This window comes from Bos mutus, chromosome 16, assembly GCF_027580195.1.
Source record: "Bos mutus isolate GX-2022 chromosome 16, NWIPB_WYAK_1.1, whole genome shotgun sequence".
Classification (NCBI taxonomy): domain Eukaryota; kingdom Metazoa; phylum Chordata; class Mammalia; order Artiodactyla; family Bovidae; genus Bos; species Bos mutus.
In genome coordinates, this window is record NC_091632.1 from 1,606,221 (window position 1) to 1,627,652 (window position 21,432).

A 21,432-nucleotide genomic window follows, 5' to 3' on the forward strand; every position below is an offset into this window, starting at 1 on the left:
TCTTTTGGCTGTGGTCTGGGCTTGTTTCCTTTGCTCAGCCCTCAGCAGGCAGGCAGAGGGCTGGTCCTTGCCTTCTTCTGCAAGGCCTCAGTGCTCTCTTCCTCAGAGCCGCTCAACCCAGGGGCCACACTCTGCAGTGTGAGGGACTTCTCCCATCGTGGGCTTGTGTTCCAGCTCTGAACCATTTCCGCTGACCTCCCGGGCCTATGCACATGCTGGCTTCAGGGCGCTACTTACCGCTTGATGTTGCCGAACATCTGGGCATGGCCCAGGAAGCGGCCGAAATCTATGTGGAACATGTGGCCAGTCGTCTTCAGCATGATGTTGTCGTTGTGTCGGTCACAGATGCCCAGGACGTAGGTGGCCACACAGCAGCCGGCACAGGAGTAGATGAAGTTCTCTACAGCCTGAGGGGATGGCACGCAGACGGCAGGATGTAAAGCTGGTGTGCAGGGACCCCAGGGGCAAAACCAGGCTGACCCGAGCCCGCCCTGACCCTCTCCCAGGAGCCCAGGGGCTCTCACATCTGCCTATTCAGCCTTCATCACACACTGACATACACACTGAAGCACACGGAAGCTTGTCCTGAATCTTATGGGGCAAAAAGGAGACGGGACATATATACACACATATATCCACTATCCGCAATATATCCGTATCTGCAATACACGGAAACTGGTTGGAAGGACAATGGACTGATTCAGGAGCCCGGGCTTGACCAGCCCAGAATCAGGCAGGCTTGATGTTTACAACTTTCCCGCCTGGTTGTGGTGACCTTAACTCAAGCACAGCACCGAGGCAGCAGACTCAAAGGTCCCCTCCTGATCCTGCTCAGAATTCTTCTGTCCGTCTCCTCATCCCTAATAGAGCTCCCATTTCCGGTGTTCTTGGTAACCAATAAATGCTAATCTACTTAAATGCGCTTCACTCCAAGGAAGAGCTGAGGGAGTTTTAACACTTCTAGAGGGTGTTTTACGCTTGAAAATCAGACATCTTTAGTTGGTAAAATGTGTTAGAGCTATTTCTGAGTTTAAAGCAGGAGGGGGAGGAGTAAGGGGTTGGATCTACCTTATTTTATCTGGTTAATATCTGCCCCCTTATCTGTCTTTGCAGTAAAAATGTATGGAAATCGTGAATGGACACTTTTCATCCTCCAAATCTTCTTTGGGAGGTTCAGAGAATTCCTAAGACCTCAAGAAAGACTCCTGAGCAGAGGCCACAGCTTTCAGAGCCAAGCAGGAAACTGGGCATGAGAGAAAGTTTCCCAGCTATAGGACATGCCCTCGCCACCTCCCTCTGCAAATTTCTACCCAGGCTTCAGGGACCTTCCTGAGTTTCCAGACCCTCCCAGCCCGCACAGACGCTGATCCCCTACAGGCACCAACACTCACTCAGAGTTCAGTACTCTCCCTTTCCCAGGGCCCAGGGATCCTATCTCCCAGCAGCCTCTTGGCTGCTCCACAGGCCTATTTCAAAATACAGAAATCTCCCAGCTACTTGTTAAATTAAACCAGATGACTAATCCCTAGGAAGTTAAGAATAGAAAGTTTGTGAAGAACTCACAGAATGTACGTTCTGGAAAAAAAAAAAAGATGACTTCTATGATAGGGAAATACGTAACTGAAAAGAAACCGCTCAATAACCCATCAACTCTCAGTCTTGACCATCCCTACCTACCTGTCTTCCTGTCACAGGTATTTCTGCTACCTGAAATGTATCTTGTTTTGACTTACGAAGCAGCTATATGCCTATACTATATCACAGAGTAAATGACTAAAGTCTCCTCACCTGATTATACAGGGTGTTAGCTGCTTACTCGGAGAAGGCAATAGCACCCCACTCCAGTACTCTTGCCTGGAAAATCCCATGGGTGGAGGAGCCTGGAAGGCTGCAGTCCATGGGGTCGCTGAGGGTCGGACATGACTGAGCGACTTCACTTTTCACTTTCATGCATTGGAGAAGGAAATGGCAACCCACTCCAGTGTTCTTGCCTGGAGAATCCCAGGGACGGGACATCCTGGTGGGCTGCTGTCTATGAGGTCGCACAGAGTCGGACATGACTGAAGTGACTCAGCAGCAGCAGCTGCTTACTGGCAGGAAGTCTCAAAGTATAAAGAAAGCACTCCTGATTTAAGGGGTTTCATGTGTAAGATGGGGGTACTCTGTTTGCTGAGTAGGTGGCCAAGCGACAAGCATCTCTAGCACTTCCCTCCTGGAAGGCACCATAAGAAACCACCAGCATCATCCTAGTAGGAGGCTAGAGAGCTGGGAGTGACCTTTGAAAGACTGATAATAAACACTGAGATGCTGAGTTAATTTCTCTCTGTGTGTATTCTTGTTGTACAAACTTCTATTAACATTTATTATGACTCTTTATTACATTGGCAAGGAGTAATCACAATTCCAACACCAAGTACAGTGCCTGTCTATGGTGGCTATCTAATACCTGAAAAATACATGTTAGTATAAATAGTATATGGAGTCGAGGGAGGGTGGAAACAATATTACTTCTTTCCAAAGGTAGAGGACCTTAACATTCACAACATAGAGGAGGTGGGTTTGGAGGGATGGGGAAAGGGAGAAAGGGCTTTCCTGGCAAAGGGAACACAACCGTCTAAAGGAATCCAGGAAATGGAAGTGGCTGCCTAAGCTACAAGATAAGTGACCGTAAGACCAGGAGGCGCAGAGGAGGAGACCACAGGGGTCGGCAGGGCTGGGTTACAGAAGGCTTTGCAGCAGTGTCGTGGACGGGGAGGCACAGTGGAGGAGACCACAGGGGTCGGCGAGGCTGGGTTACAGAAGGCTTTGCAGCAGTGTCGTGGACGGGGAGGCACAGTGGAGGAGACCACAGGGGTCGGCGGGGCTGGGTTACAGAGGGCTTTGCAGCAGTGTCATGGATGGGGAGGCGAGGTGGAGGAGACCACAGGGGTCGGCGGGGCTGGGTTACAGAAGGCTTTGCAGCAGTGTCGTGGATGGGGAGGCGAGGTGGAGGAGACCACAGGGGTCGGCGGGGCTGGGTTACAGAAGGCTTTGCAGCAGTGTTGTGGACGATAAGCTCATCTCTTAGGACACAAGGAGTCCTTGAAGAACAGAGAGCAAAGGAGTGATATTAGCAGTTTACACTTTATTTTAAAAGCCTCAGAAATCAAGCAGAGAATGATAATGGGAAGAGGAGAGGCATTCCAGTGGTTCAGGGGGCAGACAGCAACCAGCTGAAAGAAGTGGTGAGAAGTAAGACAGAGTCAAGAGGCCTCTGGGGAACAGAATCAACAGGGCTCGGTAAAGCAGAGTGGAGGCATGAAGACTTCTGGCTCAGACCTCCCTGGCGATCCAATGGTTAAGGTTAAGAATTCACCTGTCAATGCAGGGGACACAGACTCGATGCCTCATCTGGGAAGGCTCCACATGCTGCGGGGCAACTAAGCCCAAGTGCCACAGCTCCTGAGCCTGTGCTCCAGAGCCCGCCCATTGCAGCTGCTGAAGACCACGTGCCCTAGAGCCCGGCTCTGCAGCCAGAGAAGCCCACGCACAGCGATGGAGACCCAGCACAGCGTAAAGCTAGGTGAAGTAAAATAAAAAGCAGAAGTCTCACGGCTCTGTCTTGGGAGACCACACAGAGAGTGTTATCACCCAGGAAACTCACCAAAACCAGGTTTCAAGAAGACAAAGAGAGCCAGAAAGCTCAGTTTTGACTTGAGTTTGACACACAGGTCAACACAAGCAGAGGTCCAGCAATCGGGCGGGGAGAGGGAAGAGGGAATGGCTCTGGAAGTCATCAGCAAGGGGGGATAAAGTAACAGGGGATGATGAACTGGCCCAAGAAGAGTACAAAGAGCTCAGCAGGCCAGGAATTAAACCCTGGGGAACGCAAACACTCACGGCCTTGGAAGACCATCTAATTACATGTTCACTAAACAACATTCTGATTATAATTTGGCTGCCCATGTAGGTTCTCCCTGAGGGATAAAAGGCACTGGTCAAGAAAAGTCAGTATATATAGATCCCCATAAATTAGCATTCTGGTTTAAGGTCATTCTCTTAGGAGCGTGGTGATTATGACTTACTCTCTCTCCCTTAAACATGACTGACCCAGAGGCAAGAGCCATGAAGCTGTGGACCAGCCACAAAACCCAGCAGGTCACCAAGCCCTACCACCCAGGAAAGCCCCTCCCGAGGAAAGTCAACTACCTTTTCCATCATCTCTGTGTCACTATCTACCCTCAACCCTGCATGCCACAAACCAACTCCATAACTGGGAACAACTGAATGAACCTTAATTCACATCTATGAAAAAGAGGAGTTGGATAAAATAGATATCCAATGGTAATTTGCTGTATGACTCGGGGAACTCAAACAGAGGCTCTGTAATGACCTAGAGGGGTGGGATGGGGACATGGGAGGGAGGTTCAAGAGGGAGCGGACATATGTATACCTATGGCTGATTCATGTTGATGTTTGCCAGAAAACAACAAAATTCTGTAAAGCAATTATCCTTCAATTAAAAAAATAAATTAATTAAAAGAGGAGATGGATAAAATGATCTCTTAAGTTCCTTCCAACTCTTGTTCTCCAAAGCATCACTGGACTCCTCAGAAGGCACAGGAGGACCTGAATAGGACCCATGACTGAAACAGCACCCTTTCCTCCAAACTCAGTCTACTAGAGGAATTTAGGGAAGGGTTCCCAGCTGGATACCAGAGGATGTGCTTGGTCAGCTTACATCGGGCATGTGACCCCCCTCTAGACACCGGGAGGCACCAGTCCACCGAGTGTTTCTTCCCTCCCAGCACAGCTGAGCCACCTTCGCTGTGCACATGCAGGCCTTGGGGGAACACGGCAGGGCGCCAGGCCACAAGCATCCCACCCCAGCCTCACCCCCTCTCCAGCCCTACCTTCTCATACTCGTCCTCCCCAGGGTTGTGCTTCTGCAGCCAGTCGGCGAGGGGCCGGTCCTTAAAGGAACCGGTCACCCCATGCTCCACCTGGATCTTGCGCAGGGTCTCAGAGTTGGGGATCATCTCCACCATCCCTGTGAGGGGAGACACCGAGTCACTCTCCAGTGCAGAGAAAAGACATCTGTCAAGAGAGGACTACAAGAGCTTTGCTGGATGTGTCCGTGTAAATTAAGCCCTAGGACATTTGGACAAACTTTGATGATAAGGGGGAAGATCAACCTTATACCTAAAGCAACTAGAGAAAGAACAAACAAAACCCAAAGTTAGTAGAAAGAAGGAAGTCATAAAAATCAGGGCAGAGATAAAATAGAAATGAAGAAAACAATAGCAAAAATCAATGAAGCGAAAGGCTCGTTCTTTGAGAAGACAAGCAAAATTGATAAATCTTTAGCCAGACTCATCAAGGAAAACAGTGAGGGGATTCAAATCAAGAAAATTAGAAATAAAAAAGGAAAAATTACACCACAGAAATACAGCAGGTCATAAGTAACTACTACAAAGAACTGTATGCCAACAAAATGGACAACATGGGAGAAATGAACAAATTCTTAGAAAGGTACAACCTTCCAAGACTGAACGAGGAAGAAATAGAAAATGCAAACAGATCAATCACAAGTAATGAAACTGAAAGTGCAATTTAAAATCTTTTAACAAAAGCCCATGACCAGATGGCTTCACAGGCGAATTCTATCAAACATGTAGAGAAGAGCTAACACCCATCCTTCTCAAACTCTTCCAAATAACTGTAGAGAAAGGAACACTACCAAGCTCATTTTACAAGGCCACCATCACTCTGATAAAAAATCAGACAGAGATGTCACAAAAATGAAAATTACAAGCCAGAATCAATGATGAACACTGATGCAAAAATCCTCAACAAAATACTAGCAAACAGAATCCAACAACATGTTAAAAGGATCACACACCATGATCAAGTGGGATTTTTATCTCAGGGATGCAAGGATTCTTCAATATATGCAAACGAATCAATGTGTTACACTATATTAACAAAGAAGAAAAACCATATGATCATCTTAATAGATGCAGAAACAGCTTTTGACAAAATTCAACACTGATTTATGATAAAAACTCTCCGGAAAGTGGCCATAGAGGGAACCTACCTCAACATAATAAAGGCCAAATATGACAAGCCCATAGCAAACATCATTCTTGTTGGCGAAAACCTGAAAGCATTTCCCCTGAGATCAGGAATAAGACCAGGATGTCCACTGTTGCCACTATTTTTGTCCACACTGGCAACACAGTTTTGGAAGTCCTAGCCATGGCAGTCAGAGAAGGAAAAGAAAAGGAGTCCAGATTGGAAAAGAAGTAAAACTTCTTTTTTACTTCTTAAAAAAGAAGTAAAAATTCGCCTGTGAATTCATCAATGGATCTGGTAAACCTGCAGAATACAAAAGTAATGCACAGAAAGATCCTGCATTAGTGTTTAGATTCCTAAACACTAACAACAAAAGATCAGAAAGAGAAGTTGAGGAAATAATCCCATTTATCACTGCAACAAAAAGAACAGGAATAAACCTACTCAAGGGGGCAACACACCTGTGCTTAGAAAACTGTAAGATACTGATGAAAGAAATGACAGGTGACACAGACAGATGGAGAGATACACCCTGTTCTCGGATTAGAAGAATCAATATTGTGAAAATGACTTTACTACCCGAAAGCAATCTACAGAATCAATGCAATCACTATCAAATTACCGACAACATTTTTCACAGAATCAGAACAAAAAGTTTGACAATTTGTATGGACACACAAAAGACCCCAAATAGTCAAAGCAATCTTGAGAAAGAAAAATGGAGCTGGAGGAATCAGGTTCCCTGACTTCAGGCCCAGAGATTAAACCCACACACCTATGGTCACCTAATCTATGACAAAGAAGGCAAGAATATACAACGGTGAAAAGACAGTTTCTTTCAATAATTGGCACCAGGAAAACTAGACAGTTACATGTTAAAGAATGAAATTAAAACACTGAAGACCATACACAAAAATAAACTTAAAATGAATTAAAGATCTAAATGTAAGACTGGACAAAATGCTTAGAGAAAAACACAGGAAGAACACTCTTTGACATAAATCACAGCAAGATCTTTTTTGACCCACTTCCTAGAGTAATGAAACTAAAAACAGAAAGAAATAAATGGGCTCTAACCAAACTTAAAAGCTTTTGCACCTCAAAGAAAACCATAAATGAGATAAAAAGACAACCCTCAGAATGGGAGAAAGTATTTGCAAACAAAGCAACTGACAAGGGATTTATCTCCAAAATATTCAAAAGGGCTCATACAGCTCAATATCAAAAAGACAAACAACCCAGTCAACAAATGGGCAGAAGACCTACATAGGTATTTCTCCAAAGAAGACATACAGATGGCCTAGAGGTACCTGAAAAGATGCTCAGCGCCACTAGTTATTAGAGAACTGTGGGTCAAAGCCAGAATGAGGTCTCATCTCACACTGGTCAAAGATAAAAAACCTATAATCAATCAAGGCTGGACAGGGCATAAAAAAGGGAATCCTCCTACACTGTGGGTGGCAAGTCAATTGACACAACCACTATGAAAACAGTATGGAGGTTCCATATGACCCAGTAAGCCCACTACTGGGCATATGACCTGAGAAAATCATAATTCAAGAAGACACACGTGTCCCAACGTTCATCGCAGCACTATTTACAATAATCAGGACACGGACACAACCTAAATGTCCATTAACAGATGAACGGGTAAAGAAGATGTGGGACGGATACACAACGGAAAGCTGCTCAACCATAAAAAGGAACGAAACTGGGTCATTCGTAGAGAAGTGGATGGACCTGGAGCCTGTCATACAGAAGGAAGTAGATCAGAAAGAGAAAAACAGATGTATAATAAGGCATATTTGTGGAATCTAGAAAAATGGCACAGATGAGCCTGTTTGCAGGGCAGAAACACACACAGACACAGAATGGAGGCAGCAGGGGACGACCTGGGGACTGGACAGACATGCACACTGCCGTGTGTAAAGCAGAGAGCCAGTGCGAGCTCCTGGACAGCACAAGGAGCTCAGCTCAGGGCTCTGTGCCGACCTAGAAGGCGGAATGAGGGGCCGGGGGAGGGAAGACTGAGAGGGGGTATATGTATACACGTGGCACAGTACTGTGCAGAATTATAGCTCAATCAAAAAATATATATATACTAAGGGGAAAGATGTTCCCCTGCTTTCATATTCCACACTGTGACTCTGTGGTCTCCCCAGCTCACAGCCATAATCTTTTATTGTTTTAATTTTTATTATGGGATTTCCAAATACATGTAAGAGTAAAGAAATCGTATCATGAACTCACACATAACCATCACCCAGTTTCAAAAATTATCAACACTTTGCTAATTTTGTTTCATCTATTTCAATCACCCAGCCCTGCTTCCCTCTTCTCACCTCCAGCCTCCTCCTGCCTCAATCCCATCTGGAGTATTTTTAAGTAAATCCCATACATGTCATTTCACTCATAAGTATTCCAAGTATAACTAACAAGGATATAATTCTGGCATTAAATCTAAAAATTTAACATTCTTTAATCTGATCTGATCTAGCCCAATCTATATGAAAATTTCCCACAACTGTCTGAAAAAATATCTTTCCACAGTTGGGTCTGTTAGAATCAGAATCCAAAGTCTACACAGTATACATGGTTGCTATGTCTCCAAGTCTGCTTTATTTTATGTCTCTCTGCCTTCATTTTTATGCTGTTCCATAGCTTCTAACGGAATAATCCTGCCCTTTTCATTTTCCTGGAGAAGCACAAAGTTCATGTTAAGGAACAGCAGAAGGGCATTAAGCAAGGACGCCCCCCACAGCAGCTGCCCAGCCATCACCCCACCCACCCCTGACTGACCTCTCCCCCGGCCGGTGGAGAAGCAGCGGAAGATGACCATGCGCATGTCCAGGCCCTCCTGGACCCAGATCTTGCTCATGATGCGGATCATCTGCAGGGTCAGCATGTCCTGGCGAAGGTCGTCCCCACACTGGATGAAGGAAGACAGTGACCAGGACCACCTCGCTCACCTCCCCCAGCTCACACCAGGCCCCAGCTCCCCCAGGAGGGCAACCGCGGCCCAGACTACAGAGGCCAGGCACTGCCCGGTTCCCCACCTCAGCCTTGCACCTGCTCACCCAGCTCCCACCAGGCCAGACACCAGAGAGGGGCCAACAGCTACACTTTATCCCTGCGCTACTGTGGTCTTTGCCCGACCCCACACCCCCATCTGAAGCCAAGTCTGGGGCCCTTCCTTCATGCAGCCCTCCTAACCATCCAAGTCAAGTTTACACCTCGGTGGAGCTTACATACAGCACATGGATGTGACTAAGCCGTGCTCATGCCTTTCATTCCCCCCTGGACTGTGTGCTCTGAGGCTATATCTATTCCTCAGAATCAGGGATGGACCAGTTAGAGGGACCTCAAGATTCATCTAAGTCCAGCCTGTACCTGATACATGAATCTCCCCCTCAGCATGCCTGTCACAGTCATTCAGCCTGAAAACCCGGGACAAGCAGGGTAGCACCTTATCCGCTCCCTTGCTGGCCTTCTAGAAAACACTTCTGACACAGGCTGTCAGCTGCCTCCCTGTACATTCCAACACTGTTCCTAGTTCTCTGGGCCCACACACAGTCCATCTGTTTCCTCTTTCAGCCGATAGTCTTTCATGCACTATAGCAGCAGCATGAGCGCGATTAGTAGGACGAGAAGGGCCCTGAGGCTGTTCCTGCCCCACCTTGGACTCCCTCCTCTCCTCTCTACTGCCTACACCCCACCAGGCTCGAGAGGGGGTCCTCACCTTGAAGATGACACGGATGTTCTCGCCCAGTGGGTCCACGTTTTGGAAGGAGAGCTTGAGGGGAACGGCGTTGGAGTTGAAGTAGGAACAGTCCTGCCGCCGTCGAGAGGGTAGTGGTGAGGGTCAGGCCGGCCCAGCCCAGGCGGGAACCGTCCCCAGGCCTTTGCGGGCCCACCCTCCTCTGCCTTCCAGCGGCCGCTCACCGTGTTAGGGCCCAGCAGGCCTGACCTCCGGGCCCCCGTTCCTCCACTGCTCCACTGCATGACTGCTGGCAATCAGGTGTCCCGTCTATACTCTCCTCTAAAACGGGGCTCACAGTACTGACTTCACGAGAGTGGTGAGGGTGAAACCTGACATCAGCTGCTGCGCCTGACCTCCTACCCCTCCCGTTCACTCCACTGCTCCACTGCATGACTGCTGGCAATCAGGTGTCCCGTCCCACCCACCCACACCCCCACCCCGGGGCCCACAGTACCCCCTTCACCACCACACCCCCACCCCCACCCACCTGACATCCCAGGGAAGCACCCCCACCACACCCCCACCCCACAGGGGAGGGCCACCACAGACGACCCCCCACCCCCACCACCCCCACCCACCCACACCCCCACTACCCCCAGAGCCCCCACCCCCCAGGCCACACCCACCCCCCCACCCCACCCACCCCACCCCACCCCACACCACCACCCACCACCCACACCCCCCACCACCACCCACCCACCACCCCACCCCCCCACCACCCCACCCCACCCACCACACCCCACCCACCCACCCACCCACACCCCCCCCCCCCCCCACCCCCACCCCCCACCACCCCCACCCCCCCCACCCCCCCACCCCCCCCCCCCCACCCCCCACCCCCCCCCCCCCCCCACCCCCCACCCCACCCCCACCCCCCCCCCCCCACCCCCCCCCCCCCCCCCCCCCCCCACCCCCCCCCCCCCCCCCCCACCCCCCCCCCCCCCCCCCCCCCCCCCCCCCCCCCCCCCCCCCCCCCCCCCCCCCCCCCCCCCCCCCCCACCCCCCCCCCCCCCACACCCCCCCCCCCCCCCCCCCCCCCCCCCACCCCACCCCCCCCCCCCCACCCCCCCCCCCCCCCCCCCCCCCCCCCCCCCCCCCCCCCCCCCCCCCCCCCCCCCCCCCCCCCCCCCCCCCACCCCCCCCCCCCCCCCCCCCCCCCCCCCCCCCCCCCCCCCCCCCCCCCCCCCCCCCCCCCCCCCCCCCCCCCCCCCCCCCCCCCCCCCCCCCCCCCCACCCCCCCCCCCCCCCCCCCCCACACCCCCCCCCCCCCCCCCCCCCCCCCCCCCCCCCCCCCCCCCCCCCCCCCCCCCCCCCCCCCCCCCCCCCCCCACCCCCCCCCCCCCACCCCCCCCCCCCACCCCCCCCCACCACCCCCCCCCCCCCACCCCCCCCCCCCCCACCCCCACCCCCCCCCACCCCCCCCCCCCCCCCCCCACCCCCACCCCACCCCCCCCCCCCCCCCCCCCCCCCCCCCCACCCACCCCCACCCCCACACCCCCCCCCCCCCCACCCCCCCCCCCCCCACCCCCCCCCCCCACCCACCCCCCCCCCCCACCCCCCCCACCCCCCCCCCCCCCCCCCCCACCCCCCCCCCCCACCACCCCCCCCCACCCCCCCCCCCACCCCCCCCCCCCCCCCCCCCACCCCCCCCCCCCCCCCCCCACCCCCCCCCCCCCCCCCCACCCACCACCCCCCACCCCCCCCCCCCCCCCCACCCCCACCACACCCACACCCACACACACACACCCACCCCCACCCCCCACACCCCCCACCCACACACCACCCACCACCACACACCACACATCTCCCGGCGGGTGCCCAGTAGCAGCTGGTATGGAAATAATCACCAGAGAGGTGTGGACAGCCTCCTGCAGACCACGATGAAGGAAAACCACCCCCACATCCCTGCCCGGGCCAGCGCCAGGCCACACCTGCAGAGACGGAGCGAATGGCAGAACGGCTCACGGGGGCCGCAGGCCAAGGAGGAGCTGTCCCTTGGGCCGTGGCCAGAGGAAGCCAATAATCTAGACTTCATCATCTCCCAATTTTTAAAGGTTAGCAACCAGGATCCCTAATATTGGCCTAATACAGGCCCGTCGTACAAACACAAAGGTGCCCCCTCTGGCGGTCCTGGAACAGGCTCACTGCGCAGTGGACAAAGGATGACTGGGTTTTCGCCCTCCCTCGGCCCCTCTGGCTGGGCGCTCTTGTGTGGTGAAGCACTGATACAACTTGGCTCAGCCTTTAAGGCAAACAGTTAAATAGACATTTTAATACTTAGCAAGCCAAAGAAAACACTCCCATGGTTTGTAGCCTCCTTCCAGCCCCTCACCAGTGATGGTCAAGTGCCATCCTGCTGGTCAGGAGGCCTGAGAAGTTACGATTGGCTGCAGAGGCCCAGAACCAGAATAGGGCAGAGGCAGCCTCGCCCTGCTCACCTGCCGTGCAGACGGGGCAGCCTCCCGGACCTGCTGGGCCAGTTTGGCCAGGGTATTAACAAGCCAGCACTGGCGGTTAAACTCCTCTCTCAGCCCCTTGCCACAGCAACACAACAAGGCGGCCAGCAGGTACTGGTAGCGGATGCTGAACTGAGAGTCTTTGAGGCCGTCCTTCAGCAACCTATCCGGCAAAGGGAAGCGCGGCAATCAGAACACCCAAGGGACCACAGGCAAGGGGGCTGGGGAACGGCCAGGCCCAGCTCCAACTCCCTGGAAAACCCACCCCAAATTTGGGACGGAAAACAGACTCTGGGTGTAAAACTGATACAGAGGTGTTCATCCACTTCTCAGCTTGCCCATGCTGTTTTTAAGTAGAGCTCAAAGGCCTCATGCATCTGGTTTCTCCTGTATATTTCTGCCACATGAGGGTGGAGGGGAGGGCCAGGGATGACCCCACTCTGCTTACCATAGGGGTGGGCTGAGACCCCCCTGAGGAAAAGGTGCTGGCCCAAATACTGCAACCCAGATGGCTCAGCTCCCCACCTGGCAGTGCTAAATCATTTCAGTGGTGTCCGACTCTTTGCAAACCCTCGGACTGCAGCCCGCCAGGCTCCTACGTCCATGGGATTCTCCAGGCAAGAATACTGGAGTGGGTTGCCATTTCCTTCTCCAGGGGATCTTCCCAACCCAGGGATCGAAACTGCGTCTCTTTTGTCTCCTGCACTGGCAGGCGGGTTCTTTACCACTAGCGCCACCCAGGAAGCCCCTACCCTGCAGGTTGAAAGTAAAGTACTCCCAAGTGAGGGAGACAAGTCTACCTCTCCCCTTTCTGCACAGTTTTACCAGAAGAAGTAGTGAGTCACTCTCAAGTCAGAGACCGCTCGCTTCAGGAGGAAGCGCACCAAGGGGCTGTCCAGGTAGCATTCATACTTTAAGGCCTGGGTGGGAGACAGGGGACAGGGGGCTTTGTTGACTGTCCGTACTCTATACCAAGCAATATCCCTGTAGAATACAGTCTGTCTTGGGGTCCCGGGGGCGGGACCATCAGAACTGGAGGGAAGGCCAGCCCACCCACCTGCACGAGCTGGGGCAAGTAGTCCAGCAGCTCGGCATCGGAGAGGGAGCCGATCCACTGTACAGCCATGCGACGCACCTCCTGGTCTGGAAACCTGCAAAACAGAGCCCAGAACGCTGACAATCCAGTCCCAGGGTCTGAGGCACAGGAGTGAGCAAGCACCCTCACACCGGGGCCTCAGAGGCATGGGTGGAGAAAAGGTAATGACTTCCAGAATTTGCCAAAGCCACTAGGAGTCCTAAGCACCTTTTCTGGATTGCAATCCTTGAGAACGTCCCAGCCCACAGTTAGAGTCAGCCTGAGGCCATGGAAGTCACTCTCATTCCCTGTATGAGCTAAAGAAAATGAGACAAAGTCCTCAAACCCACTCCCAAAGATCTCTTCCTTAATTCCCACTCTGCTAGAAATTCCCATCATCAAAGAGTCCTCATGAGAGTCAAAGTGCCATCACTTCTTGGTACCATCCTTTAATGCAAAACTTGTCCGGTGAATAACAGAGATCACTATAAGCCAGTATACCTAGCCAGAATTAGTTTAGCAGAGATTAGCAAATCCATTGCCTCAAAAAGGCCAGAAGGTATAATGCATGGCTTAGATACATTTTAATTACTAAGAGTAGTAGAAAATAAGCCAAGAACAGTGGGTACCATCTAGGGGTTTGAGACTGGAAGCCTGTGTCCCTAGCGGAAAGAAGAAAGCGATGGCTTCAAAAGTAGAACTAAGTAATAAGATTTGGGTTAAACAGGTGTGTGCATACATCAAATCTCAGCAAATGTACACATAAGGCTTGGGCATTTATTTATATGTATATTTTATCTCAAAGGAAAAACTGTAAATAAACATTGAGGTCTAGTTAATGATATGCTTGCTAAAGAATTTAGGAAGGAGTTACGATGTCTCAATTTACTTCAAAATGCATATAAAAATAGGATATATTGATGGAAGTACATATACAATAAATCAAATGTAATAAATGCTACAGGTTAGAATCTAGGTGGTAGGAATATGGATGTTCACTATTTTCAGTTTTGTTGTATGTTTGGAAAATGTTCATAGTATAACATGAGGTGGAGAAACAGAAGAATGAGGAGTATAACATGGGGTGGAGAAACAGTAGGAAAGCCCTGAATTTCCACGCCCACGTGACCACTCCCCCTCAGAACAGCTCACTCCAGCGCCGCAGGCTGGCTTGGGCAGGACTTTGGGTCGGGAAAGGTGGGTGTCGCGACTCACGTGGCGTGCAGGAGCCCCAGGGCGTCCTGGTGGTTCATGGGGGTCCACTGCGCCAGCAGAGCATAGGTGTCGGGGAGGCACGCCCACTCCCAGCTGGGCGCGCTGGCAAGCACCAGCGGCAGCGCGCTCACCTCCGCGTGGCAGTAATACCGCTTCTCCCACAGGCGCTTTTTGTCGGCATCCGTGAGCCTGGGGGTGGGGGTGCAGGGCGGTGAAAGGGCGTGGGGCCAGCTGTCTGCAGGGAGCCGGCCTCTGAGAGAACGCTGCGCGCGCCGACTAGTACCCAAGGGGCGCTGTGAACGCCTCCCTCCAGGCTACACCCAAGAGCCCTTAAGTCAGAATAGGGAAGGCAGACGCTATCCCTGCTGCTGCTGCTAAGTCGCTTTGGTCGTGTCTGACGCTATCCCTAAGGGGTTGCAAAGTGTGAAGCAAATTTTGGGGGCCAGACTCCAAATCTCAGGGACATCCGGGCCAATGGCACAGGATCGGCTGCCCCTCCTGAGGGCGCACTGAGGGCATCACCGAGGGCATCTCCCAAGTAGAGCCACCAGAGGGCAGCAGTCCCCATGCCAGGGTCAAGGCAGCTGAGAGGCCTCTGGGGCCGAGGGGGGGTGGGGTGGGGGCCAGCCCAGCCCGAGTGCCTCCCGAGCCTGAGATCTGGTGTCCAATGGGGGAGGGAGCTGAGGGGCGGATGAGTAAGGGGTCAGCAGGGGGAGGGGAGTGCCCCGATGGGACAGGAGCCAGCAAGAGAAGCTCCAGCTCTCTCATTTCCTCAGCTGCCACAGGCAGGGCCATGCCAGAGCCAGAGAGGTACAGGAGAGGACAAGCCAGGGAGCGCCCAGACCCCATGGCTCCTCCAGCTCCTCTGCACCAGCTGAGAGAAGTGGCCCCCAGGGTGAGATCAGCTTGGGCTCACAGACCCCTGAGAGCTGCCAGCTTGCCTTGGGAGCAGATCTTCTTTGGAAAGTGTCAGGGCCAGAGAAACACCAAGGCTGTGGGTGTGGCAGGGGCAGCAGGTGGGGGCACAGTGGGAGGCCCAGCGGCCCCCATGGACAGCAAACAGCCCTCAGCTCCTCTGCAGTGGGCAGAGCTCTGGTGCTCCTGGCCTGCTGATCCTGGGTCAAGTGCCCATTGTGGGGAGGGGCATTCCCAGATCTAAAACCCTCACTCTGAGCTCTCCACTCTCCTCAGCTTTTGAAAAAGCTCTAGGGGCTGCAGAGCCCTGTCTCCATGACTTCCCGCCCAGGTGGCAATCAATGCCCACACCAGCCCACCTCGCCTCCCAGAGCAGGAGGGCAGGGACCCACTGGGAGGTCAGCTGAAAGCCGAGAAATTCACTGGAGGCCTGAGTCACACGCGGGGCATGCCCTGAGCCTCACCAGTGCAGGGATTCCTTCTGCATGATGTTTTTAAGCACATGTTGGTCTTCCTCCCGGAGGCTGCCAAACTCATAGCGGGGGCTGAACTTGTCTCCAGCAGGGCTGGTGAACTTGATGTCAAAGGCCGAGGTGGGAAAGTCAATCTGCAGGGTGACATCGGGAAAGTGAGGAGAGAGAACCACAACTGGGTGGCTCCAACTCGCTCTCACCTGCCAACATGCCCACCTCCCTCCCTCCCTCCCTCCCTCCCTCCCGCAGATTCTTTGTCTGTAAAATAACCTTGTTGGAGCTGGTGATCACTACAGTCCCTTCCAGCTATAACCTCCAGCAAAAAATGAGAAGGAAACAAAGAGACAGAAAGAAAAATGGTCAAGTGAGGAAGAGACTGGGCTGAGATGCGTCTAGGTGAGGGGACTGGTCCCAGGCCAGAGCTCTGCACAGATGTGTGATTAGGCTGGGAGTCTTCAGTCTTGGCGGGTACCGCCTGATGGAAGTTGGGACCACATGCGAGGCGAGGGCCCTGCCAACTCTGAGGCCGCAATGCTGCGTCCCCTTCCTCTGTGCTGCCATGTTCATCCTCCTATAACGGATGTCAGAGCCCAGGGAGACCGTCCTCAAAGGGAGTTCCACATTCTTTCATTCAGGAAATGCTTATCGAAACCTAATATACGCCAAGCGTTAGGCCCTGGGTACGGAGTAGTAAATATGACAGATAAAAATGCCTGCCTCTTGGAGCTTTCATTCTGTATCCACTTTGATATCCCATATTCCATACCAAAGCATCTTGTGACCACAGTGGAGCCGGAGAGTGGTAACTAGACCTTGGACCTGACTCCTCCCTTGTCCAGACAATGGGTCCCCCCACGGGCACCAAGAGGGGATGGCTCAGCCTACTAATAGAGTTCATCACAAGGGGCCCTGAGGAGCTGAGCCGTGCTTGGCAAGGGCCTCAAATCCCGCCTCGGGCTCCTTGAAATCAGGTGACCTCCAGGAGACAGGACACGGACTCCACAGAGACAGCCCTCCCTCTCTGCTCCAGCCTCCGCCACATCACCCCATGCCCCAGCTCCGCATGCTCTCCTACCGCCCCAGCCCAGACCTCCGGGGGAGCCTTGGAGCCACCTCTGGAGGGGCCTGAGGGTGGGAGTGACAGGCTGGGCTCTCACCTGCAGGATCACACTATCTGGCTGATGGAAATTAGGTGCACTCCAGCGGGCACTGGGACTTTCCTGTGTTGCTGGCCATAAGCCCAGAAGCTTCCGGCCACAGGTCAGGACTCTAAGGGAGATGAAATGGGGGGTGAGCCAACAAACCCAGTGGCTAAGGACATGGTTTTCCTCTTGCTTCCCCATCCAAAAATCTGCCTTTTCTGCTCGAATCCACTGCCCAACTCTTCTCTCTCATTCTCTCCCTAGACCACCACCTGTTCCTTCTTTCAAGCCCTAAAAAAATCCCACTCTCTCCAGGAAGCCTTTCTAAGCTCACCACACCTGGGGTGGATGCCTTCATGAGCTAGAGAGGGGGACTGGAGGACCTCTGAGATCCTTCCAATGATAAGACCAGATGGCATTACATGAGCACGCATTTCCCTGCCCCTTCCCACCAGTCCTGGGCCATGAGTCCTGCCCAGTAGCTTCCTTGGTTACACCTCTGCCTAGGCCCTCCTCCACCCAAGGCCAAGCTGGTGCCCTGGGCCCACATACTGCCTGAAGTTGAAGAGCGGAGCAGTGACCCAGCCCAGGGCTTCGGGCACCCGCCGCTGCTTGTTGGCCTCCGAGGAGCTCCCCGGCGGGGGCACGGGCAGAGCGTAGAGGGTGGCACACAGCAGGGTCTCCCGAGGCAGCCGGTTCAGCTGCACAGGGAAGCAGATCCTAGGGAGGACAGGAAACCAGATCAGCCAGTGCTGCCCCTGTGGCCTCCAGGGCCAGGCGGCAGGACGGCAGGCTGAGGCTGAGGGCTCCGCCTCCCACGTGCTCCCTGGGGAAGCCTTCCTGCAGAACCAGGACAGACCCCAGACTGGAGGCAAAACTTCCCTCAAGGCCCTCGGGATCACAGTCCACAGATCAGTCTCTGCAGCCTCTGGGGAGAGTCAGACAAACGTCTTCGGACTCTGAGGCCCCTCATTGTGACCAGACAGAACTCACTGAGCCAGAGCCACCTGGAGTTCAGGTGACAACATGACCCAAACAGTCTGCCGCACTCCTTCCTGAGTTTCAGGACTTCTGCAGAGGGTCCCCAAGAACCCACTTGCTGAAACGGACCCACAGTCCTTTTCCACTGAACAATCCCCGCCACCAGGAAGCAGCAGCAGGATCTCTTCCTCCCGCTGACTCCCCCACCCACCGCCACACAGCCCTCCCCAGCCCCCTCTTCTCCTAACCCACCAGGCCCAAATAATTTGTTCTCACCCCCAACATTTTGAAAACCAAAAGAATAAAAAGTAGAGGCTCCTCCCTGCCCCCGGGTAGTGAGAAAGCAACCGGCAGGGTCCGAAGAAGTCAGGCACAGAAGCCCCGGGGGACCCAGATGGTCTCCGCCTGCTCCCCTTCTGAGTCACACCACACCCAGCCGCGCCCTCCAAGTTCAGGAGCAGGCCCTGGGGTGGGGTGAGGGGGAAGGGGAGGGGAGCTGTGGGAAGAGGGAGGACCTGCATTACCTTTCGGGGAAGCTGTCCCGGGGCCAAAGTCCATGCTGTCACACCCTTCTGGCCAGCCCCGGGCCCAGCAGCTTCTATGCCCGAGGACACAGAGGCAGGGCGGCCACCCCCGTGGTGAGCAGCTTCATGACCAGCAGCTCCCCCCACTGTGCCCCTCACTCCTGGGGGAACCTCCACCTAAGCGGAGCACTCCCACCTCCCTGCCAGAGACCGGCAGGGCCCTGCCCCGTCCCTACCCCGGGGGCCCACAGCTATAATTAGGACCCCTCCAGGAGCCAGCACACATGCCAGGCCAGGCCAGGGGCAGAGCCAGGCTGCTGGGCCTATTTTGAGAGTTAGCTGATCCCCACACTACAGTGGGGGAGAGGACCGGCTGGCCCCACAGCAGAGAGGAGACGGAGCTAGTCCCGATCCTTTCTTTTCACCCAAGAAGAGGCTTCCAGCTGGGCACCCAGAGGAAAAGTGGAGTGTGGAAACTTTCTGAACTGAAACCAGCAAGTCTGGCCCCAGCCAAGGCCCCCTTCTCCTCGCCCCTTGGGTATATCCGGTGTTCTGAAATCTCCCCATGGACCGTCACCTGGGGTCAGTCAGGACAACCAGTAGGTGAGCTGCAACCCGTCCCTCAACAGCATGGCACAGGGGCCAGCTCCCACCGGCTGGGGTCCTGGGATGTGCCCTTCCAGTCCTGGTTCTGCCTCTCCCAACCTGGGCCAGCTATTCACACCTCTGTGCCTCAGTTTCCTTATCAGTGAAAAGGGGAACAGAGCTTCACGTGTGTGACATGTGTGTAGACTATGTGCTTTTTTCTGTGTGACACTGTGGTTACTGCATTGGAACTGAGTTACACATTTAGTCCTTTCACGCACAAACATCTTCATGTGTCAGTCACTGCGCCAGTCACTTGGAACAGAGAAACTGGAACTGAGAGGGCTCCCCCAGCTCAAAACACAACAAAGATGATAAAGAAGAAAACGTCTATCGTGCACTAGGTATCATGCCAAGCAACTACTGGCAATGTCTCGACTGCTCTCAAACAACCCTATAGGGTAGGCCGTATCACCATCCATTTTGGACTCAATGACCTGCCCAAGGTGGGACCTGCAGGGAGGAGAGGATGGTGGCACCCCAAGCCAGTGCTCTGAACCCTACACTGTAGCACGCCTTCCCACGCACCTTGGTCTTAATCGGGAAGGTGCCCAAGGGCGACCCGGAGGGGCAGCACTGAGACAACCCCTTCCACAAGGCTCTAGGCAGGAGACCAGCCCCCTGGGGTCTGAGGCAGAGACTCAGGAAGCGGGATGAGGCCACAGGGCACGCAGCCCAGGGCAGGACATGCTGGGCTGCTTCCACGCCTCTGACACTCTGCAGGGAACGGCTCACTGTGGGGTCTGCCTGGGCCAGAGCACTGTAACGCACCCCTCCCTTAGCAGCAGTGGTAAGTGAGTCAGAGAGTCCCAAGGGGATGATGGAATTCGGGAGCCTTTTAATGCAGCCATCCTCCACCTCCAAAGAGACTTTCCTGCCCTGGTGGTTGCTTAATCAGAGAACTGTATTTCCCCCTTTATTGCTCTAAGAACCGTAAAAGTGTGACGACAGGAGACAGGGGCTGCCCTCCGTGCTGCTTGTCCCCCTTCAGCCACCCGTAAAATGGCCCACCTCTCCCAGACCTCCAGGCTCTCCATGCACCTATTTCAGCACCCCGTGGCCTCACCAAGGAACCTCCTCAATCTCTTAAATCTTCTGCTTTGTACATAAGGACTCAGAGATAAGTCAATCTGGGAAAGTGAAGCTGGGGGAGCAACAAACTCCCTGAGCGGATGGAGCACAGCACAGAAAACGCACAAGGCACACGAAGCTCTGCCCTGTCGCGTCGAGGCGCCCGCACCTCCATTTCCTTCCTGCTTCGCTTGGCTGATGCCTACCTTCCTGACAGCAAATTACTGTTAACAGCACGGTGCTGCTATCCTGTGCTTGTGGTTTCATGTTTATATCTGTAGCCTATCTCATTTCAGTGCCACAACTGCCTCTAAGTTAAACAAATGTCCCCACTTCACAGGTTGAGAAACTGAGGCCTCGGAGAATCTAGGACTACAGGCAGAGCTAGAGACAGAGCTTCACTCCTAGGGCTCCAAGGCCATTCTTCTTCCCCATAGGCAGCCTTTCCCCCCGATATGTAAGGGAGAAAGCACACAGTCCTGTCTCCCTCTTCTACAGGAAATTTAGGAACAAGGGAGATGAGACTCTATCAGACTAGTTAAACCTTTTAAGGGAGACAAGATTAAAATGATGAATTATTATTAAGACTAATGTTTATATGGTCCTTCATGGTTTACAACACGCTTTTATGGTCACTTCTCATTGGAGACTCATAACCACTTTAAAGGTAGAAATTACACCAGTCCTCATTTAAGAGCTCTGGAAGTGGAGACTCAAGAGTCTAAATGGCTCTCCTGGTTGGTCAGTGAGAGAGCCCGGTTTAACCTGGGTCTTCAGAGGCTGAGAGAGGGTCTGCAGTGGGCCCTGGAGCCTCGGGGGTAGGTTGGCGGGGCCGGGGTGCTTACTGCTGGTCCCAGATGACGAGGTGGAAGAGGTACTTGGAGAAGTGGACCCGTCGGGTCTGCAGGGGGCTGCACAGCTCCTTGCCGCCGTGGCTGAGGGAGCAGGAGAGGTAGAACTCTTCATAGCTACAAGGGAAAGGAGGCAAGTCAGGGCCCTCGGCTCCCAGAGGGCATCTCGGCACCGAACCACGCCAAGCTCCATTTCCCCCGGTTACACTCCTCTCGGTCTGCGGGACTAGAACACGCGGTCAAAGGGCCGGACAGCCAGGTAGGATCTGG

The 21,432-nt window shown here is 53.9% G+C and overlaps 1 protein-coding gene across 1 annotated transcript in view; it reads right to left on the reverse strand.

Moving 5' to 3' along the window:
- The window catches only part of PIK3C2B (phosphatidylinositol-4-phosphate 3-kinase catalytic subunit type 2 beta), a 72,807-nt gene that overhangs the window by 13,129 nt on the left and 38,246 nt on the right, over window positions 1–21,432 (reverse strand). The window contains exons 12-24 of the mRNA XM_070384740.1: window positions 21,157–21,279; window positions 17,643–17,810; window positions 17,106–17,217; window positions 15,940–16,082; window positions 14,561–14,749; window positions 13,328–13,421; window positions 13,096–13,190; window positions 12,253–12,433; window positions 11,892–12,056; window positions 9,794–9,886; window positions 8,854–8,983; window positions 4,893–5,029; window positions 238–407 (exon numbers count right to left, since the gene is read on the reverse strand). Of these exons, the coding sequence (XP_070240841.1) occupies window positions 238–407; window positions 4,893–5,029; window positions 8,854–8,983; window positions 9,794–9,886; window positions 11,892–12,056; window positions 12,253–12,433; window positions 13,096–13,190; window positions 13,328–13,421; window positions 14,561–14,749; window positions 15,940–16,082; window positions 17,106–17,217; window positions 17,643–17,810; window positions 21,157–21,279 (1,800 nt within the window). The remainder of the gene's footprint in view (window positions 1–237; window positions 408–4,892; window positions 5,030–8,853; window positions 8,984–9,793; window positions 9,887–11,891; window positions 12,057–12,252; window positions 12,434–13,095; window positions 13,191–13,327; window positions 13,422–14,560; window positions 14,750–15,939; window positions 16,083–17,105; window positions 17,218–17,642; window positions 17,811–21,156; window positions 21,280–21,432) is intronic.